This window comes from Electrona antarctica (assembly GCF_951216825.1).
Source record: "Electrona antarctica genome assembly, chromosome: 15".
NCBI lineage: Eukaryota > Metazoa > Chordata > Actinopteri > Myctophiformes > Myctophidae > Electrona > Electrona antarctica.
In genome coordinates this window covers 13603718-13622504 of record NC_136796.1, presented here as the reverse complement: position 1 = coordinate 13622504, position 18787 = coordinate 13603718, and the positions used below count along the sequence as shown (strand labels likewise).

General features: G+C 42.7%; 1 protein-coding gene across 1 annotated transcript in view; it reads right to left on the bottom strand.

Annotated features, from left to right (window-relative positions):
* crybg2 (crystallin beta-gamma domain containing 2) overlaps window positions 1-18787 on the bottom strand; it is a 73958-nt gene that overhangs the window by 39003 nt on the left and 16168 nt on the right. Inside the window, exons 3-4 of the mRNA XM_079521785.1 lie at window positions 14988-15146; window positions 11468-14754 (exon numbers count right to left, since the gene is read on the bottom strand). Coding sequence (XP_079377911.1) covers window positions 11468-14754; window positions 14988-15146 — 3446 coding nt within the window. The remainder of the gene's footprint in view (window positions 1-11467; window positions 14755-14987; window positions 15147-18787) is intronic.

Sequence of the window (18787 nt, the reverse complement as noted above, 5' to 3'; positions counted from 1 at the left end):
GCTGAACAGTCTCTTTATAATGTCCACATAGTACTCGCTGTGCTAGCTAAACAAAAACAAGTTTAGATTTAGTGATTTAATGATTATGCAAGAACACATGATTTGAATTCAATAATGGGCAGGGTGTTCCCTTTAAGCATTTATATGACTCAACTCTGCTTCTCAGGGAATTGTGAAATTGATTAGAAACAGATTTTCTTTAACCAAATATGTTCTTTGTCTAAGAAAAAAAGAAAACATGCTTTATAGATTAGACAAGGAAACTGCACAGAATATGAGTACAGCACGAAAATAGAAGTATAAAAACTAAGGGGTACAGCCTGTACTCCAGCCTCTCTCTCTCTGTGTGTGTGTGTGTGTGTGTGTGTGTGTGTGTGTGTGTGTGTGTGTGTGTGTGTGTGTGTGTGTGTGTGTGTGTGTGTGTGTGTGTGTGTGTGTGTGTGTGTGTGTGTGTGTGTGTGTGTGTGTGAGAGAGAGATAAAACAAAGTAAAGTATCCTTTATTGGACAGAAAGAGATGACTGTGAAAGATAGTTTAGCTTTAGTTTGTGTACTGTATGTGAGATGATGGCCGCCAATGAAACATTGCTGCTTATGTTGGCATATTACAAACCGGTTTAGTATCTTATGGTTTACCCATGATCTCAACCTGTCAACTATAGTCAAATCAATCCTAATATACATTGATGACACCATAGAGCAACCACATGACATGTGTAGGAACAGTGGACATACAGAATGTGCTTTGGCACATGCACAACACAATTAAATAACTGGGTGCCCCTCCTTTATATGGAATTATATCACAACCTGTCCATTATAGTTAAATCAAATCAATCATAATATATCGATGTCAACACATCACACCATATAGAGCAACCACATGAGATGTGTAGGAACAATAACTGGGTGCCCCTCCTTTATATGGAATTATATCACAACCTGTCCATTATAGTTAAATCAAATCAATCATAATATACATCGATGTCAACACATCACGCCATAGAGAGCAACCTGAGATGTGTAGGAACAGCGAACATACAGAATGTACTTTGGCACATGTACAACATGATTAAATGACTGAGTGCACCGCCGTTACATGTACAGTCATGAGAAAAAGTCTGAGCATCGGTACATCGTGTGTTTTCTTGATTTAACATAATACCCAGGTCTAATCAGGTTAACACCTCCTCCAGAATCCAGATACACTCCAATGCAACAACTCTTTTCACTGTTTTCAGAAAGCCTATGTACACTCAACACATCTTTATGCAATACTGGCTTTTAACCCATTTAAACCGTAGGACGACGTGTGGAAACGCCGTAACTAATCCAACCGACGGATTGCTAGGACGTGTACAGTGTACACACGTCCTAGCGCATTTTCATTGATATCAAACGAGAGAAAAATATTCTGTTTTCTTTTTCTTTTTTGGGGGGGGGGGTTGGCCTCTCCTTCTGCACCATACTCCTTGCTCTTCGCGCATGTGCGTTGGCATTCACTTCCCCGTTTACGACTCAGAAAGAATGCCTCGTATCTCCTAATCTAGGGAGCTCTCCGTGGTTTTGACCAGATGGATATACTAAGCTCTTCATGTCTGACTTCAACATGCCTCTCGTTCAAAATATGAACGCGAGGGATTATTCAGCGACTTCATCGTAATGATAGCGAGGTAAGCAAGCAAAAATATTTCTCCCGTTTGTTGTCCGGAACGGAAGGGGGGGGGGGGCTTGCAGAGTAAAAGCGGCCGTATCTGCGCGGCACCCAGAGCTGTTATTTTGAAAGAAAGCTCTCACTGGACTAGTTCACAGTCGAGAGTACGGCGGCTGGGATGAGGATCAGCATCTCCAAATCTGAGGCCATGGTTCTCAGCAGGAAACCGATGGATTGTGCAGTCCAAGTAAACATTGCCCCATGTGAAGGAGTTTAAAGGTGTAGTGAAACGGAAATGGTGGACATTTTATTTTGAAGTTTCAGACGGTCTCAAGTTGAAACACCGCTATGAAGTTTCTGAACCAATCAGAGCGTCGCATCCCTTCAGGGGATGGGACGGTAGCTAGGGACGGGTAGCTATGCTACGCAGGACAGCGTGTGGATGTTTGTTTACAAATCAGATAGTCGGCAACCTTTACCAGTTTACTCTTAATGTGGCTTATTTCTACCCTATAATGTTTTCAGATACATTTTTAGCGTGATGATTAAGTTGAAACCGAGTAATACACTCTCTGGATGTTATCTTGAATGGGAATAAAAACGGAAGATTTCTGTAATCAGTAGCAGCTGTGCAGCCTGTGCTGGACGGATGCGGAGATAGGGGGAATTAAACTGGTGAGCTTCATTTTTATTGGCTTTTATCGATGTTGGCCTCGACACGTCATCACGCAGCACGTTTTCGTTTTCAGGAAGTAATAAAAAATATTCTTTTGATATAAAAACACACAAAAATGAGAATTTTCCCATGTTTTTGGCATCCATTGTTAGGTATGCCCATATGATGACCACGGATATGGTCTAAAAGTGTGAAAAACGTTTTTCATTTCACTACACCTTTAAGCATCTCTGGGTCTTGTTCACGAGTGAGGGGAGGACGGAGACGCACTGTTGTGACGAAAAGAGCTGAGCCAAAAGCTCTCCGTCTATCGAGCAATCTTCGATCATACTCTCACCTACTGTATGATCATGAACGTGTAACGTGAAAGTGTGGGTCATGACCGAAAGAATAAGGTTGTGGATACAAGCAGCCGAAATGAGTTTTCTCAGACAGGTGGCTGGTTTCTCAGACAAGTCACCCGAGAGAGACTGAGTATAGTTGCTGCTTCTTCGCTTGGAAAGGAGCCAGCTTAGGTGGTTCGGGCATCTGGTTAGGATGCCTCTCGAGCGTCTCCCTAGGGAGATCCTCGATGCACGTCTTGCTGGAAGGAGACCCCCGGGCAGACCAAGGATGAGTTAGAGGGTTTATATCTCCAAAATCTGCCAGAATGCCCGGGGTTGCCCAGAATGAAGTTACTAATGTTGCTATGGAGAGGGAAGTCTGGAGCTCTCTGGTGGAGCTGTTGCCCCCGTGACCCGACCAAGGATAAGCGGTTGAAGATGGATGGATGTAATATGTATGAGACAGAAGCCTGTCTCATACATATATAGACAGACATACAGAAGCCTGCCTTTTTCACACAGGAAACCCGTGTGAAAAAAGAAAATGTATTGGAGGAAAAATGTGCTGTAGGCATTATTCTGGCCCTGCCTACTGTATATAACCGGTATCCTACACATACTGGTTTAGTGTAATATTATGTAACCCGTTACCCCTTCTGCGTGGATGGTGGACGCAAATGGAGTTAAGGTGAGATTTGAGGTAAAATTTTTGGTGTCAGGAATGATAATACCATGCAAATTAGTGCCATTCTTGACAGTTTTTCCATTCCACTGCTGTCACAAGCAGACTGCTTAACTATAGAGCTGCTGACAGGTTCAGTGACAAACTTGTATGAAAACAATGTCAGAAATGGAGGCTGTAACAAAGGCCATGTCATTACTGACATGTACAAGGAGGGGCTGGATTTGTCTCATGCATGGCACAATAGAATTAGATTTTCTTGTAAGCATTTGTCATGAAAAACTAAAACATAACTTATAGAGACAAGATAGTAGACTGTAGGAAATGTAGACCAGCTATATCCTCATATACACCATCAACTCTCTCCAAATCCTGGTTTCTTAAATGATATCCCCCACACAAATAGCTGGAAGACTTTTTTATTGTGTTCCACTGAGACACAAAAACTATGTTTTCATGAGTCTGGGTTCTGCGTTATTCATGGCTCATGAAAAAACAAGGTTGCACCAACAAATATTAAGTCCTTCTAACCCCGTTTAAATAGCCGTTTATCTGTTAAGCATGTTGCACAATATTTGAAGCATCTAACACAATGTTTGACATTTAAACCATTACCACAGATTAATTTCAAACTGTCACTTGAGGTGGTTTCTCTAAGATGAATAGAACATTAGAGGCAAATTCTTCACACGGGAATATAAGGGATAGATAGGCTTAACCCATTTGAGTTTTATGAAGATATTGAATTTAGTTTACAATATCGTTGTACCAAGGAATCGGTTGCAATGATAATGGAACAACAGAATATATGATCAAACATCAAGATGAGGGTGGCAACCGACGCCCCAGGCTCCGTTTATCGCTGTTATATCTACCTTATGATAGAGGAGGGCTAAAGTGCCCTAATGTGTTATGGTACTATTGGGCAGCTCAGTTGAGAACTATAATGTTCTATTATACAGAAAGGGGATCCCCTACGTGGAGGAACATTGAATCATACTCTTTGAAGCTCCCGCTGCCCGAATATCTCTACTCTAATTCGAGTAAAAAACTGAAAAGATATACCGCTAATCCTATTGTTAAAAACATGATTAAAGTTTGGCAGGATGTCAGACTGTATCTTTTGGATATCCAACCCAGTTTTCGATTCAGCCCAATTTGGGGAAATGAACATTTCACCCCAGGTAGGGCGGATGGGGGCTTCAAGATATGGGCTGAGAAAGGGATCAAACAATGGAAGGATGTTTTTGACAAAAGGGGGAATCTACTCTCTTTTGATGAACTAGCTGCTAAATACAATTTACCTCGTACACACTTCTTTAAGTATTTACAACTCAGAAGCTTTATAGGGGTTAAACAGGTGAACTCTCTGACACTCCCTCCCTTGTCAATAATAGAGAAAGAGCTTATCAGAAACCCCTTTAATAAGGGCATCATTTCTGACTTATACTCTATGTTAGTAGAATTCTCTCCCGAATCCTCTGAATCCAAATATAATGCATGGAAGGCTGATCTGCAAGAGGAATTGACACTGGAAGAGTGGAGCACGGCCTGTACGGAGGCTCAATCCCAGACGGGTAACACTCGGTTAAAACTATTGCAATATAATTGGCTGATGAGGGTGTATATCACTCCAGAGAAATTAAATAAATTTAGTGCAGATATTCCAGATACTTGTATCAGATGTGGTAAAGACAAAGGTACACTTTTCCATTGTCTGTGGGCATGCCCAAGAGTGAAAGAATTCTGGGGAGAAGTAAGGAGGGAGATTCAGAAGATATTGTTGATAAATATTGAGCTTGACCCGAAACTGTTTCTATTAGGTCTTTATCCACCTGGCCATAAGATTCAGAGTAGCGAACAAAGATTTCTAGATTTATGTTTACTACAAGCCAAAAGGGCTATAGCTTTATCGTGGAAAAAGGTAGGCAAACCCAGTATTGCTCAGTGGTTTAGGGAACTGTCATTGTGTCTTCCTCTGGAAAGAATCACTTATACGCTGAAAAATAAACAAGAGATGTTTGATAGGATATGGGGACGGTTTATCCAGTATATTACGGTTAATGATTTGTCTTATTTAATGGTTGAAACTGAAAATGTTTAATTGTACTCTATGCAGCTATTTGGTCTTGTTGTTGTTACCAGTCTAAGTGCCCTTATTTTGTTTTAATATACTGTATTTATATGTATGTACTGTATGTTTGTTTTGTTTTTGTTTGTTTTTTTTAAGTAATTGTACTGTCTGTATTATGTATTGTGTATTGGTCTGTTGTATTGTCTGTTTGTTTAAAAAAAGAAAAATGCAATAAATATATTGTTAAAAAAAAAAAGATGAGGGTGGCACAGTGGTAAAAATGCTTGCACACCACCGCTGACAGACTGGGGGTTCAAATCCACCGTGGTGCATCCGGCTTTGACGAGCGTCTATATATACGAACAGGATTGGCCCGTGTTGTTCGGGCATGGAAGCCGGACGGCAAGGGTGATATTTTACACGTACGTACTCCTACGGGCTGGGGCATGTTGGGCGGGAGGACTAGGACGGCGGCCCCATGTCCTCCCAGTGGGGGCTCCTCACTGGCCGGTTGCGTCAGTTGGACACAACATCAGTGACAACACACAAATGTGTGTGGGGAGGAATTAATTGGTGAAAGCACAAGAAAACTAAATCAAGGTGAACAGGTACAGCTCAAACAATAAATCGTCGCAGTTGGGCAGAAACCACCATATTTCATCTTTCTTTCCTCCATAGATTAATGAGTGTTGAACAAAAGCAGTGGAGAACGCCAATCTACTATGTAATGTTCAAATTGTGGCGGGATAATGCCCAAATATGAACGTGCTGCTGGTGGGTGGATTATGCTCAAATATGCATAGATTAACTATTCAACTTACACACACTTCACGAGTTTCAGTTTGACTTTCACTGCTGCAGGCATTTCCTCCTGTTTGTGTAGCCAGTTTGTCTGTCTCGCTCTGTCTAGGCCCGTAGCAGTTATGATTTGTGCCGTTATGCGAGGATTAGCGGTGATTGGTTTACTTTTGAGGCCACATTCATACAAACACAAACAAACAAACCCTGTTAGATGTCTTGGTCTTTGGCTATCCTGTAAAAAAGGCTAAACTCCACACTAATTGATTATTATAAATTCTACGGGGACAAAGTAGGACGATTACTGTAGGGTGAGGGTCAACTGCTTTTCTGTGTACAAATACTGTAATACCAAGGGTGCTCCATTTGGTTACTTTTGTACACTCTCAGAGTTACAAATACATTTGATTCAATAAGAATTGCATTGCATATTGAGACTGGCACTTATATATATGTCATGTAATAACCTCCACAGAACCCAAATCCACAATACATGTGTGCACTGCTCTTGGTTAAACAGCTGCCTTAAACTTGTTTCAAATCAATAAACAGGAGAAGCACTCTATGTAGGAAGCATACACCTATGCTGCCACCTAGTGGTCCAGGCAACAAAGCAAAACAACAACACAGTGATTCAGACGACTGGTGATTTAGTGGACGTGGTGTAGCAGCCAGGTGGAAATTGCATAATGTGCCACTGCTTTTAGTCCCAAATAGTTTTCTCCAGCATTGCTTCTACCCATGTCTGAATGGGCCCATGGTGGAAAATGGGCCATAATTAAGATCAATAATAAAATGGACAATTATTATTATTATGATTATGATGTTCGCTAGCTCAGCAACAACAAGCCGGATGCACAACAAGCCAGATAACCAATTCCAACAATCCAAATAAACAACATTACATGCTTTACGTGAAAACTTGAACAAGGACAAATATTTGACCAGTGTTCTAAACCGTGATACAATTTACAATTTACAATTTAGGCATTTAGCAGACGCTCTTAATCCAGAGCGACTTACATTAAGCAATAACAAAAGCATGGCATACATCACATATATAAAAAGTAGTTATCATGAATCATAAACTAAGAACGTAACAGTGGAGTATCTATGTTAACTATACATACTATACTATATAATATATTATACATGTGTACTATAAAGTGCTATGACTACATAAAGTGCAATTCTAGAGCTGTCTACGTAACAAGCTATAGGTCTGTTTAAAATACTATCTAAGTCTACATAATGTGCTATCTAAGGGGCTAGGCTAGGGCAAGTGCTACGGGCCATGGTGGAGTCTGAACAGGTGGGTTTTCAGACTACGGCGGAAGATTGGGAGTGAGGCTGCAGTTCTGACTGTGATGGGAAGTGCATTCCATAGTTTTGGAGCCAGAAGGGAGAAGAGTTTGGGACGTGTGGAGCGTTGTCCCGGTGTTTTTAGTGAAGGTACCTCCAGCTTCCCTGCGTTGGCTGATCTGAGTGCGCGGGAGGGTTTGTAGGGTACGATCATACTTGTGAGATATGGGGGGGCCATGCCTTTGGTTGCTTTGAATGCCAGCATCAGAGTTTTGTATTCTGTGCGGGCAGCGACCGGGAGCCAATGGAGGGAGCGGAGAAGGGGGGTGACGTGTGAGAATTTTGGCTGGTTGAAGACCAAGCGGGCTGCGGCATTTTGGATCAGTTGGAGGGTCTTAAGTGCACATGCCGGTAGGCCGGTAAGGAGGGAGTTACAATAGTAAAGTTTTGACAAGACTGTTGTCTGGATTAGGAGCTGGATTAGGAGCTGATACACACTACTACTATACCGTGCATAGTTATAGTATTCACTATGGTGACCAGTCATTCCGGTACTAGTCCCATTTTCAAGCATTCATGTGAATACTCATGAAAAATATCTATAAAACACATGCAAGTACAGTAGCCTTAAAGGACCACTTCACCACTTTTCAACTTCTCTTCCTATAATTGGTCCTAACTAATGTTCATGATAAAATACCACCATTTTTTGGTCTGTGTCTCATAGGAAGGCTGTGGGCAGTTCAGAAACCCGTCCACCAGTGACATCATCGATGGTGAATCCAAGCTAATAGAAACGACAGGCTTTCTTTTCCTGAAAAGTTGCAATGCAAAAGTTGAAGCCATCGTTCTCACGATAATACAAATCTAAATATATTTTAAAACAAATCTTGTTTAAAAAAAATCTGCCTAATGATGATGTCACTGGTGGACGGGTGTCCTAACTGCCCAAAGCCCTCCTATGAGACACAGACTGAGTAGGAAAAAATGGTGGTGTTTTATCATGAACATTAGTGAGGACCAATTATATGAAGAGATGTTGAAAAGTGGTGAAGTGGTCCTTTAAGGTGTGAAAATAATAACACCCTATTGTAGGCATAACATGATTGTAACTGCAATACTGGACCTTTATTCCCCGTATGGATTGAGCTTTGATTAGAGCTCTCAGCTTTTTGTTTTCAATTTGTTTGTTTCATTTTGTTAAACTAAGTTCTAAAAAAAATGTTTCGTTTTCTTCTCAGTTTTGTTTTTTTCTCTGTTTTGTCAGAAACTAAGTTACAGGTTAAAGGGTAGGCAAAATAAGCTTTGGCTTCAGCTTTTCAGTGCCACCCCTGATTATGCAAACACAACTGTACATGTAAAGCACCAAAATAAACCATTAATTCATTCAATTTACAGCTCTATGCTGCTCCATAGAGGCCAGCAAAAGCAGCTCTGATATTCTTTTTTATTCTCACCACACTTAAAATAATGTTGGATTTAAAGTAGCTATAAGCAATATATACAGTATGTCCAGATTTGAATTACCTTTCTTTTTTGGTATTCAGACAGCCAGCAATGAGTAAAACGCTCCCAAACATGTTTTGTCTCTGTGACACATCTAGGGGCCACAATCTGCATTGAAAGATCTTCCTAGAAGCTTTGTCATTGGTCGAAAAAAAATAACCTTCAGAAATGACAGTTTGCTGGCTGTCTGAATACCAAAAAATAAAACAAAAAAGGTCATTACATTTTTGAGAAATAATGAAAAAAAGATTGTTTATAGCAGCTTCAAGTCTTCATACGAGTTCATAAGATACTCCACAACCCCAAATGATAAAAAACATGTCATAGTCCGGCAGCAGACAGACTTCTTTTGTTTAAAGTGGGAAATTGGTAGGCCTATATAGTATTTTTTATTGGCCTAAAATATTGTCTATATACATACATTCATGAATCCACTTGCCGAACGGCTGTCACTATTGGGCAATTTTTTTAATTCAAATAAATAATAAATATATATATATATATAAATATATATATAAAAAATATCAAACTTTCCTTATGCTTTAAGTAGCATGTGACATGTCAAACTAGGGGGTTTTCATGATTGTGAATCCATTCCAAGCATTCGTTTTGCACAAAAAACACTCCTTGGGCTAAAACGGCCATAGACGTCATGACAAATGTGATGAGGTCAGCACATTAAGGGCAAGTGGCTATGGCTGTTTTTAGCCCAAGGAGTGTATTTTGTGCAAAACTAATGCTTGGAATGGATTCAGAATCATGAAAACCCCCTAGTTTGACATGTCACATGCTACTTAAAGCAAAAGGAAAGTTTGACATTTGACAGCCATAGGATGTTAATGGTCACAAGAAACAAGAAAAGTGACAGCCGGTCAGCAATGGACTCATGAATATATAGACAATATTTTAGGCCAATAAAAAAAGACCATATACGAAATTTTCCCACCCGTCCACCTCTACTGCCGGACTATCATAAAAAGTGTTCATCGAATCAACTCTTTAGGTTTATTGCTTGTTACGCTATTATGATTTCCTCTGTAATTGGCTCCCTCTATACATGTGTCTATTGAAGCTATCACAATGCCGTTCTTCAACATTAGAAAGTGTTGAAAGGTGTGCTCGGTAATGTACGTCTGCTAAGCCCTGAAATAACTGTCCCCTATCTTGATGAAAACACCTAGGGCATGTAATACGTCCATAAGCACATGGGTGCGACTGTGTGTGTATGCAAGTTGATGTGCAGTATACTTAAGGGTCCCTTAAGTATATGTATATGTAAACCCTAATGTAGCTTGCTCAATAATCTACAAAAAAAACCTCATACAAATCTATCCAAAAGTGTGGGCTAAAAGACAGCATTACTTCAAATACCATCGCTGGATTCACATTGTATGCAGATTACATTGCATTCAGATTAAGTTTATTCACATTGCACCGTATTCAAATGTCTGTCTGCATATACAACAAGGTCTTGTTTTAAGAGAAGCATCATCTGGCATGGGGATGACGCAGGCACGCACGCACGCACGCACGCACGCACGCACGCACATGATGACAGATGACAGACTAAGCACAGGAGTGAAAACCAATTTGACAATTCTTGGGTTTAACCAAGAGTTTCTGTATCACCGATGAGAGGAGAGAGGCACATGGATTTAAATAAAAGGACAGAACTTCTCTCATGTTCTCGCCAGTCGCCACCATGTCTGACAAAACATAGATTCCATGGCAGCTTCCATTATGTGCTCTGCAGTAACTGTATAGAATGAGGACGCCCAACAGTACATTGCGTTATAAAAGGAGACAACCCACGCTTCCAAATAATACATCTCTCAAACACGTCTGAGAAGGAGAGGCTACCATTTGTATTTGAAAACAGTGTAAGCAGGCACTGATCGACCTCACCTAATGCAGTGAGCCCATGTTACGCACCAATTACCTGTCCAAGTGCATAATGTATGACGTTACGTGATAGAATGTGTACGCCTATTCATCAAGCCGGTTGGTAGAGTACACACAGTGCTGTTGGTAAACCTGACCCAATGCTGACCTGAGGATTACTGTCAGAAACTGTTTAGTCTTCACACAGTCGAGTGCTTTATCAGATAAGTGTGCAGTGAGAACATTAAGTCTACCCTAGGCTGTACGTTTGTCTTTGTAACTACAATAGAGCAGCTAGTATACAGCTACTGTAATGTACACTTATGGCTCCATACTGCTCCATGGAGGCCAGCAAAAGCAGCTCTGATATCTAAACATTTCCCATATAAAAGCAGTCCTAAATTGGAGCAATACTTCATCTCACAGCTGCATTGCCATAGTCTCACTCAGAGTTCATCTGCATCATGTCATATGCTATCACTTTAAAATAAAAGTTTACCATTGTTTTCTCTTTTTTGCATACTTTATGTTAGGATTGTGTTTGATCAAACTAAATCAACTTCATGGCATACCTCTGAGACAGGCTGGGAAGAGAGGCTGGCAGCCGGTCGTCTCTCTGGCTGCGTGTGACAGGAGGCTCTGTGTTGTGCTGGTGTGTGCCTGCAGGTGTTACTGACAGGTTGACTGCCACCTGGTCGTCTGCCATCTGGTCTGACACGGCGCTCGCTCCGTCTCCTCTCTGACTCATAGTGCCCGCCCACTCACAGCTCTGGGCTTCTGTATTGTGTTCAATATCTACATGGCCTGAAGGCAGCTCGACACACCATATCGGCCGATCTTGACCCCCATATTCTTCTCCCTCTGTGGACGATATCGGACTTCCTGCCGTGGTGCCCATGCTTTTGTTGTGCTCCTCAATGTTTGAGGCTTGGACCGTTGCTGTGACACTATCGGCAGAGTGGCCAGTTGTTTGAACGGCGCTCCCTGCCCTCGCTCCCTCTGCCGTGCCAAGCCCTTCTGTCTCTATGAGCGTGTGCGAGCCTATTTTCTCGCTATCTGAAGGCAGGAGAGAGTGAGTGAGCGTGTCCTCCTTTTCCCCCGCATTAACAGCGGGGGAGGGAGTGTGTATGTTCCCAGTACTGCGGGAACCTTTGTATAGGTGACACTGTATCCCCTGCCCTGGGAGCTCTGTATGGATGCTGGGGTAGGCCTGTGTTCCCAGGCCAGTTTGTGTGTCCATGCTCAGGTTTCCCTCTGAAGCCTCCTCCTCCTCCCGTCCATGTGGCTGAGAGGAGGGCGGGGCCGCCTGGCATTCCACCCGTGTGTTGTTCACCTGCCGGACCGGTGTGGCCGGTAACTCCTCCTTTCTCTCCTCTTCCCCAACATCTTTGGATTCCTCCTCTTTCATCCGTGGCTCTCTCTGCTGTCTCTCTCCTTCCTCCTGCCTCCTTCCATCACAGTCTTCTGGAAACACAGAAGTGGCAATATTCTCCTCACAATTGTATTTTTCCTGCTTTTCCATGTGATCTTCCCTTTCCGTCTGCTCATCCTCGCACAATATTTCACCTCTCTTGTTATTCGCTTCCGTCTCATAGCTCAAATCCGGCGTTGCGCTCTTGGTTTGAGAGATGTCTTCCATCTTCTCCGGCTGCACCACCACGATCGCACCCAATCCAGGCTCTTCTTGTGAATCCTTCTCACACTCCACGTACAAACACGTTTGCTCATTCAATGAACACGTTTCGTCTTTTCTCTCAGAGAGCGACGTGTCCAAATGCTCCGCCATGAACATCACATATGCATCTACTCTGTCGTCTTCGACTGTGTCTTCATCGCTGCCGTCCTCAATGTTGTCCTCCACAGTGTCTTCATCGCTGCTGTCCAACTCGTTGGCCTCCACAGCAGTATCCATTGTGTCTTCATAGCTGCTGTCCTCCATGCTGTCCTCCACAGCACTGTAGTAGACGGTGCTGCCTTCCTCCGTCGTGGTGCTGTCGTCTGATCCAGTTCTACGGAGTACTGGGTTACAGTGCACAACATAGCCCCCACGCACCCCTCCTTCAGGCTGGGTCAAGGTCCCCTTTTCTATTGCCTCGACTTCTGTCTCTTGACCATTTGCAGCAGCCATTGTTTCAAATGCCGGAGAGGGACGGCCAGGATCATTGCTCAGCGTTGCGGTGTGAGATGTTGTCTCGAGGGAGCTCAAATAGACAGGACGGGGATGGGCAAAGTAGGGAACAAAGTTAAATGAGTCAGGATTGTCTGTGTGAGAGAGCGTCATCACCGAAGGATTCTGAGTTTCATCAACGTCTTGGCCAAATCCATTGGAAACTAAGGAATTGCAAGAGGAAGTTGCATAGAGGCAAGTTGAGTCAGTTTCATAGGGAGTAGGGTGGAAAGAGAACCCTGGAGGGGAGGGATGGTCATAGAGAGCATTAGGCACATGTTCCTTAGACCCAGTATCAATACTGGACGCTTCATTAGGCACATGTTCCTTAGACCCAGTATCAATACTGGACGCTTCATTAGGCACATGTTCCTTAGGCCCAGTATCAATACTGGACGCTTCATTAGGCACATGTTCCTTAGGCCCAGTATAAATACTGGACGCTTCAGCAGCACAGGTGTTATTGACATCCATGTTGGTACATGCAGCATCACTTGCCTCCGTCCTGTGACCAGAAAGGGCAGAATTTAGTGGAGTCTCATTCAACAGACTGGTATCACTATTAATAGTCTCTGTGGGACCCGAAGCATCTTCAACCCCCTCATGACCACTTCCTGTTGCCACAGAATTAGCCTGATGATGGGAATTAATAAGTTGCAGGTCCTCATTAAGGGCATGGTCTGAATTATCAGTAGGTGGATCATGACAAATCTTCTCAGTACGGTCACGGTCAACAGAATGTAATACCTCAGTAGCAAAAGACTGATTGAAAATGGACTCGTATGTAGCTCTATCTGTGTTGGCAGACGGAATGTCATTTTCACTACTGGTAACAAGAATAGCAGATGCTTCCTTGTGATTATTTGAGTTGTCGCTGATGTTTTGAGGATGACTAGTCTCCGTTTTAAGATCAGATGTGTGCATGTGAGCATCAGAGTCTGCTTCAGTAATGATGTTGTCGGTTTCAGAGTCACAGGTTACCAGAGATGGGTCATTACTTGGATAAGTGTTGTGCGCCATCTCGAGGGCACGAGGCTGTGTAACGGAGAGGGTGATATTTGGGGGTTCATTATCAGACACATCAGGTTGGGTCTCTGATTGCTCAGGGGTGACGGCATCAGCCAGCTTTACAGATACTGAAGTCAGGCGATCAGAGTCCAGTACTGCTGCGTGGTTGTTTGAGGCACCGATTGTTGCTGCTGACCCATGTTCTGTGATGCCAGGCGTTGCTGAAGGTGTTACGGGAAGAACGTCGGTTGTAGCAGGAGCATCCATGGTAGGCTCGGCATCCATCTGTTGTGTTGGCGAGTCAGCATTGTGGAGTGGCTGGACCACATGGGTCTCCACCTCCATCTCCGAGGAGAACGGCGTCACAGATTCATCCCATAGCAGCTCAGAAATGGTGGCAATCGGTGCTCTTCCCACCAATTTCTCAAACGCGTCAAAAGGATCAAAGCCGTCATCTGAGGTTTCCCAGGATTTCAGATTTCGGTGGTTGAGAATGACGGGGGATTCACACTGTCTGGTCAGAGGTTTGTATGGTCGTGTGTGATTGTTGGCTAAGGGGGGAGGAGTTGGGATGTCAAATGGAGAGTCAAAGTCTGAGGTGATGGTGTCCAGCTCCGATTGAGATTTACTAGTGAACACCTTATGCGCTTGATCCAATTCCCATTGACTGAGGCCAACAGCAGCCTGTAAAATCACATAATTATGATTAACTAAAGGAAATAAATGTATTGATTATTATAAATACATCAGTTTCTTTTTTCTTGGGATCGTGTTACAGATGGATAAAGCAAACAGTTATTAGTCATGCTTGGAAAAAAAGATGATAAAAGCTTCAAGAAAGTGTTTTAGGATTGCAAATCACCTGTGAATACAAAATAATACATTATAGTATGATATTAAAAACTCAACTATACAACCTTGTCTTGCTCTCTGGTGGCAGGGCTGTAGAGGCCAATGATGCTCTTGGAGAAGTTTTCTCCTGTTGTCTTCTTCTTCTTCTTTCTAAGACCAAAGCTGAAGGAACCAAACGTTTTTGGCTTTCTGAGGTCCAACTCTGAGTAGCTGAAGAGTTTCCCCTGATAGTATGAGAGAGACAGACAGACAGACAGACAGACAGACAGACAGACAGACAGACAGACAGACAGACAGACAGACAGACAGACAGACGGATGAGTGCGAGTGACAGTAAGGGTGCAGCATGCAAAACTGTTCAGACCTGAAATGGATGAATAATCGGGGCGGCAGTGGCTCAGGCCGGTAGAACAGTGGCTCGGGCCGGTAGAACAGTGGCTCGGGCCGGTAGAACAGTGGCTCAGGCCGGTAGAACAGTGGCTCAGGCCGGTAGAACAGTGGCTCAGGCCGGTAGAACAGTGGCTCGGGCCGGTAGAACAGTGGCTCAGGCCGGTAGAACAGTGGCTCAGGCCGGTAGAACAGTGGCTCAGGCCGGTAGAACAGTGGCTCAGGCCGGTAGAACAGTGGCTCGGGCCGGTAGAACAGTGGCTCGGGCCGGTAGAACAGCCAGATGGGAACTGCGAGGTTCCCAGTTCGATCACGGGCTCCCCCAGAGTTGGTGTCGAAATGTCCTTGAGCAAGACACTGAACCCCTAATTGCTCCCGATGTGCAGGTTGGTGCCTTGCATGGTTTCCACCACCATGGGTGTAACTATGAATGTGTGTGAGAATGGGTAGCTATGGATAAAAGTGCTATATGCACCATTTACCATAATTGAATTGGAATCTCACTATATTCTTCGTAATCATAATGCAAACATTGAAACAGAATAATACTAAAACCCCACCTTATTATAAACAATGTGCTTACCACTAGAGAGAAAAAACACAACCAAATCTGAGGCATTTCTTTATACCATGAATGTACTGTGGACAACTGGACATGTGGTGAGGAAGGACATTCTACAAGCGTTTGTGTGTCAGCATTTTTAGAATAGAAGCAGGGAGACACCCTGCTTCCAATTCAACAAACAGAAATGACTCCACCCAAAGATCATTTGGGTGAAATGTTTTTGCCCTGTAGCACGGAATACAGCAGTGGGTGAACTACAGTGTGAATTCAAATAAGCGCCAACCATAGAAATTAACTGTACAAAACTGTCATTTTCAACACTACTAAAAATCTGTCATAAAACATAATCAACTTTGAAAGTTATTTCAAAGAACTGTATGAGATAATTTGTCTGATATTAGGAGGGGTAATATACGTGATTATCACTGAACTACAGTGCTTATTATAAATGTATTATAGTGTCAAATAACAGGGAGTCTCAAGACACTTTACATTATAGAGCAGAGACCCAATGTTTTCCCCCCATAGCAAGCAATTGGCAACAGTGGCCTGAGAAAAACTCCAGTTTAACAGGAGGAAACCACAAGCAGAATCAGGTTCGAGGGTGGAAGGCAATCTGCCTCTACCGTGTGGTGTTGAAAGAGTGTGGGAGGCAGCAACACAAATAATACCTAGAATGACAACACTAACAATATTGACTACAGTGTATATAGTCCACAAGCCTCGACCCGCAACCAGGCTTCCCCAATCTCAATTGATGAGATGCAGCCAAGTGTCTGCACACTGGATCAAGCTCAACAGATATTTTTTGACATTTTGAGTCTGGTAGCTGGTAGAAGAGCCTGTAGCTCTTCCTCAGAATTCTCAGGAGTCTGGAGAAGAGCTACCAGGCTCTAAACGTCACCTGTGTGGTAATTTCAATTAAACCCCTGGAGCTTGATCCAGTGTGCAGACTCTCATCTATATTGAGTTTTGTTTCTGCCCAGCACCTGGCATTTTAAACTTTGGCTGTACAAGCTTCATTTACCTTTTAGCCTGAGAGACAAGGTGATTGACAGATAAAAAGCATGCCGTCTGAATCTGATAAAATGAGATCATGTACGTGAGAGAGAGGGAGACACGGTTAAGAGTACACCCATGGAATGAGGTTTCACACAATACAACATTTCCTACACAGCAATTACTAATGAAACAAATTGTTCATGTAACCGATAAGAAAGATAAGTGTGATGGAATTCTGCTGAACGACATGTTTTTCCTTGAATAGACAATGGCACATAAGGTTGCTGGTTAGTGCAGATTAGAGACTCATCTGGGTGTGTCAGGTAGGAATTCCTTCTTTATTGATAGAGTTAGGAGAGTATGAATAGGTAAGACAACAATGGTGGTGGAATTCAAGTCGAGGTGGCAGTGGATGGACGGGGTAACTCCGTTGTGTGTCTTATACAAACTGTGAATTATGGAAAACCACATTCTGCCAACCCGTACACACGGAATCATAACAATGCAAGGACAGACAGATACTACATACAGCAGAGACAGGCAGGCACAGACGCATATACATACACACATCATATTTGTTCATGTCCAGTTGCCTTTTAGACCAACTGATTTAGCATCTTGGATCACGGGTAGCCATCATCTATTCTTAACCACTTAAAACCTATGAACTTTGTTATATGTCAAATAGTGGAAATGTGGCATGCAAACACAGATTAGACACACCAACAGACCGACATGCGGAAACAGCGGTCGAACATGCGCTGCTCCTGTGCTTGCGGTTAGGTTAGGGTTTGAGGTAGGTTGTCGGTCTAATGACAGTCGGACCAATAGTATGACTAAACTAAAGCCTGTACCCGGAAATGTACAAGATCAACATCAAGCAAAAAATGTGTCGCATCATGACACACTGATCTGCTACTGAAGATAGGCGAATGTTTGCCTATTATTACACACCCAGAACAGGGCGTGTCATAATAGAATAAGTATCAGATCTCCAATGAGGTTAATTACAGAGTTTAGCTGAGGGTTGGGTTGGTGGCCTATAACATTGTAAGGGAACAAGGCAACAAGACCGCAAGGACTTATTTCGGTGATATCATTTTAGACTACAGTAAGTGTTTGACTGTACTCTGTACCGTTTACATTTCTAACTAATAAAGTAATCAATCAATCAATCAAACTAGAAGTGTTTCAATCCAAGCAGAAGGTTTACTACTGGACTATGTAAGCAGTGGTGTATGATTGATAATTATTGACTAAAGTCCAACCCTTCCTCACTACTTCACCGTCTGACTTTACAACTTCACAGATATGTAAACAAATGGCACCCTGACCCGGCCTATACACTGGCGTTATTATCTATGAACACGCAGTACACAGGCATGCATTGTACGGTACATGCTCATGTGTGCTTGCACGGGTCTATCCACACAGACAAACATATACACTTATGTTTAGCTTACTGCACTTCCGAATTCCCTCTAGCGAACAGAAATGTATAAATAGTGTAGAGAAGAAATGTTTTTTTTTTTCATGCCAGCTATACAAATGACAGCTATTAAGCTGTCATAACATGACACTGCCCAAGAGAAATGCACTGGCTCCCTCTACTGGTGGGACAAATACCTGGGATCATTTCAACTTTATCTTATTAATCCTTTACATCCTATTACTATGCTCATCTAGCAAACTAGGGTAAAGTTGTAAAGTAAAAATTACACAAAGAATACCTACATCTTGTTTTTAACCCATTTTGGGCGGGAACCCCTTTTGGTGTTAGCATTATGCTATAGCTATTGAAAAATAGCAGATCTACAAGATCATAGCGTCAACGTGCTACGAGCTTGTAGGTCTATTTTGTTTTATATCGAAGAACGACTGACATAGAAACATAGCTTTTTCAGAAAACTG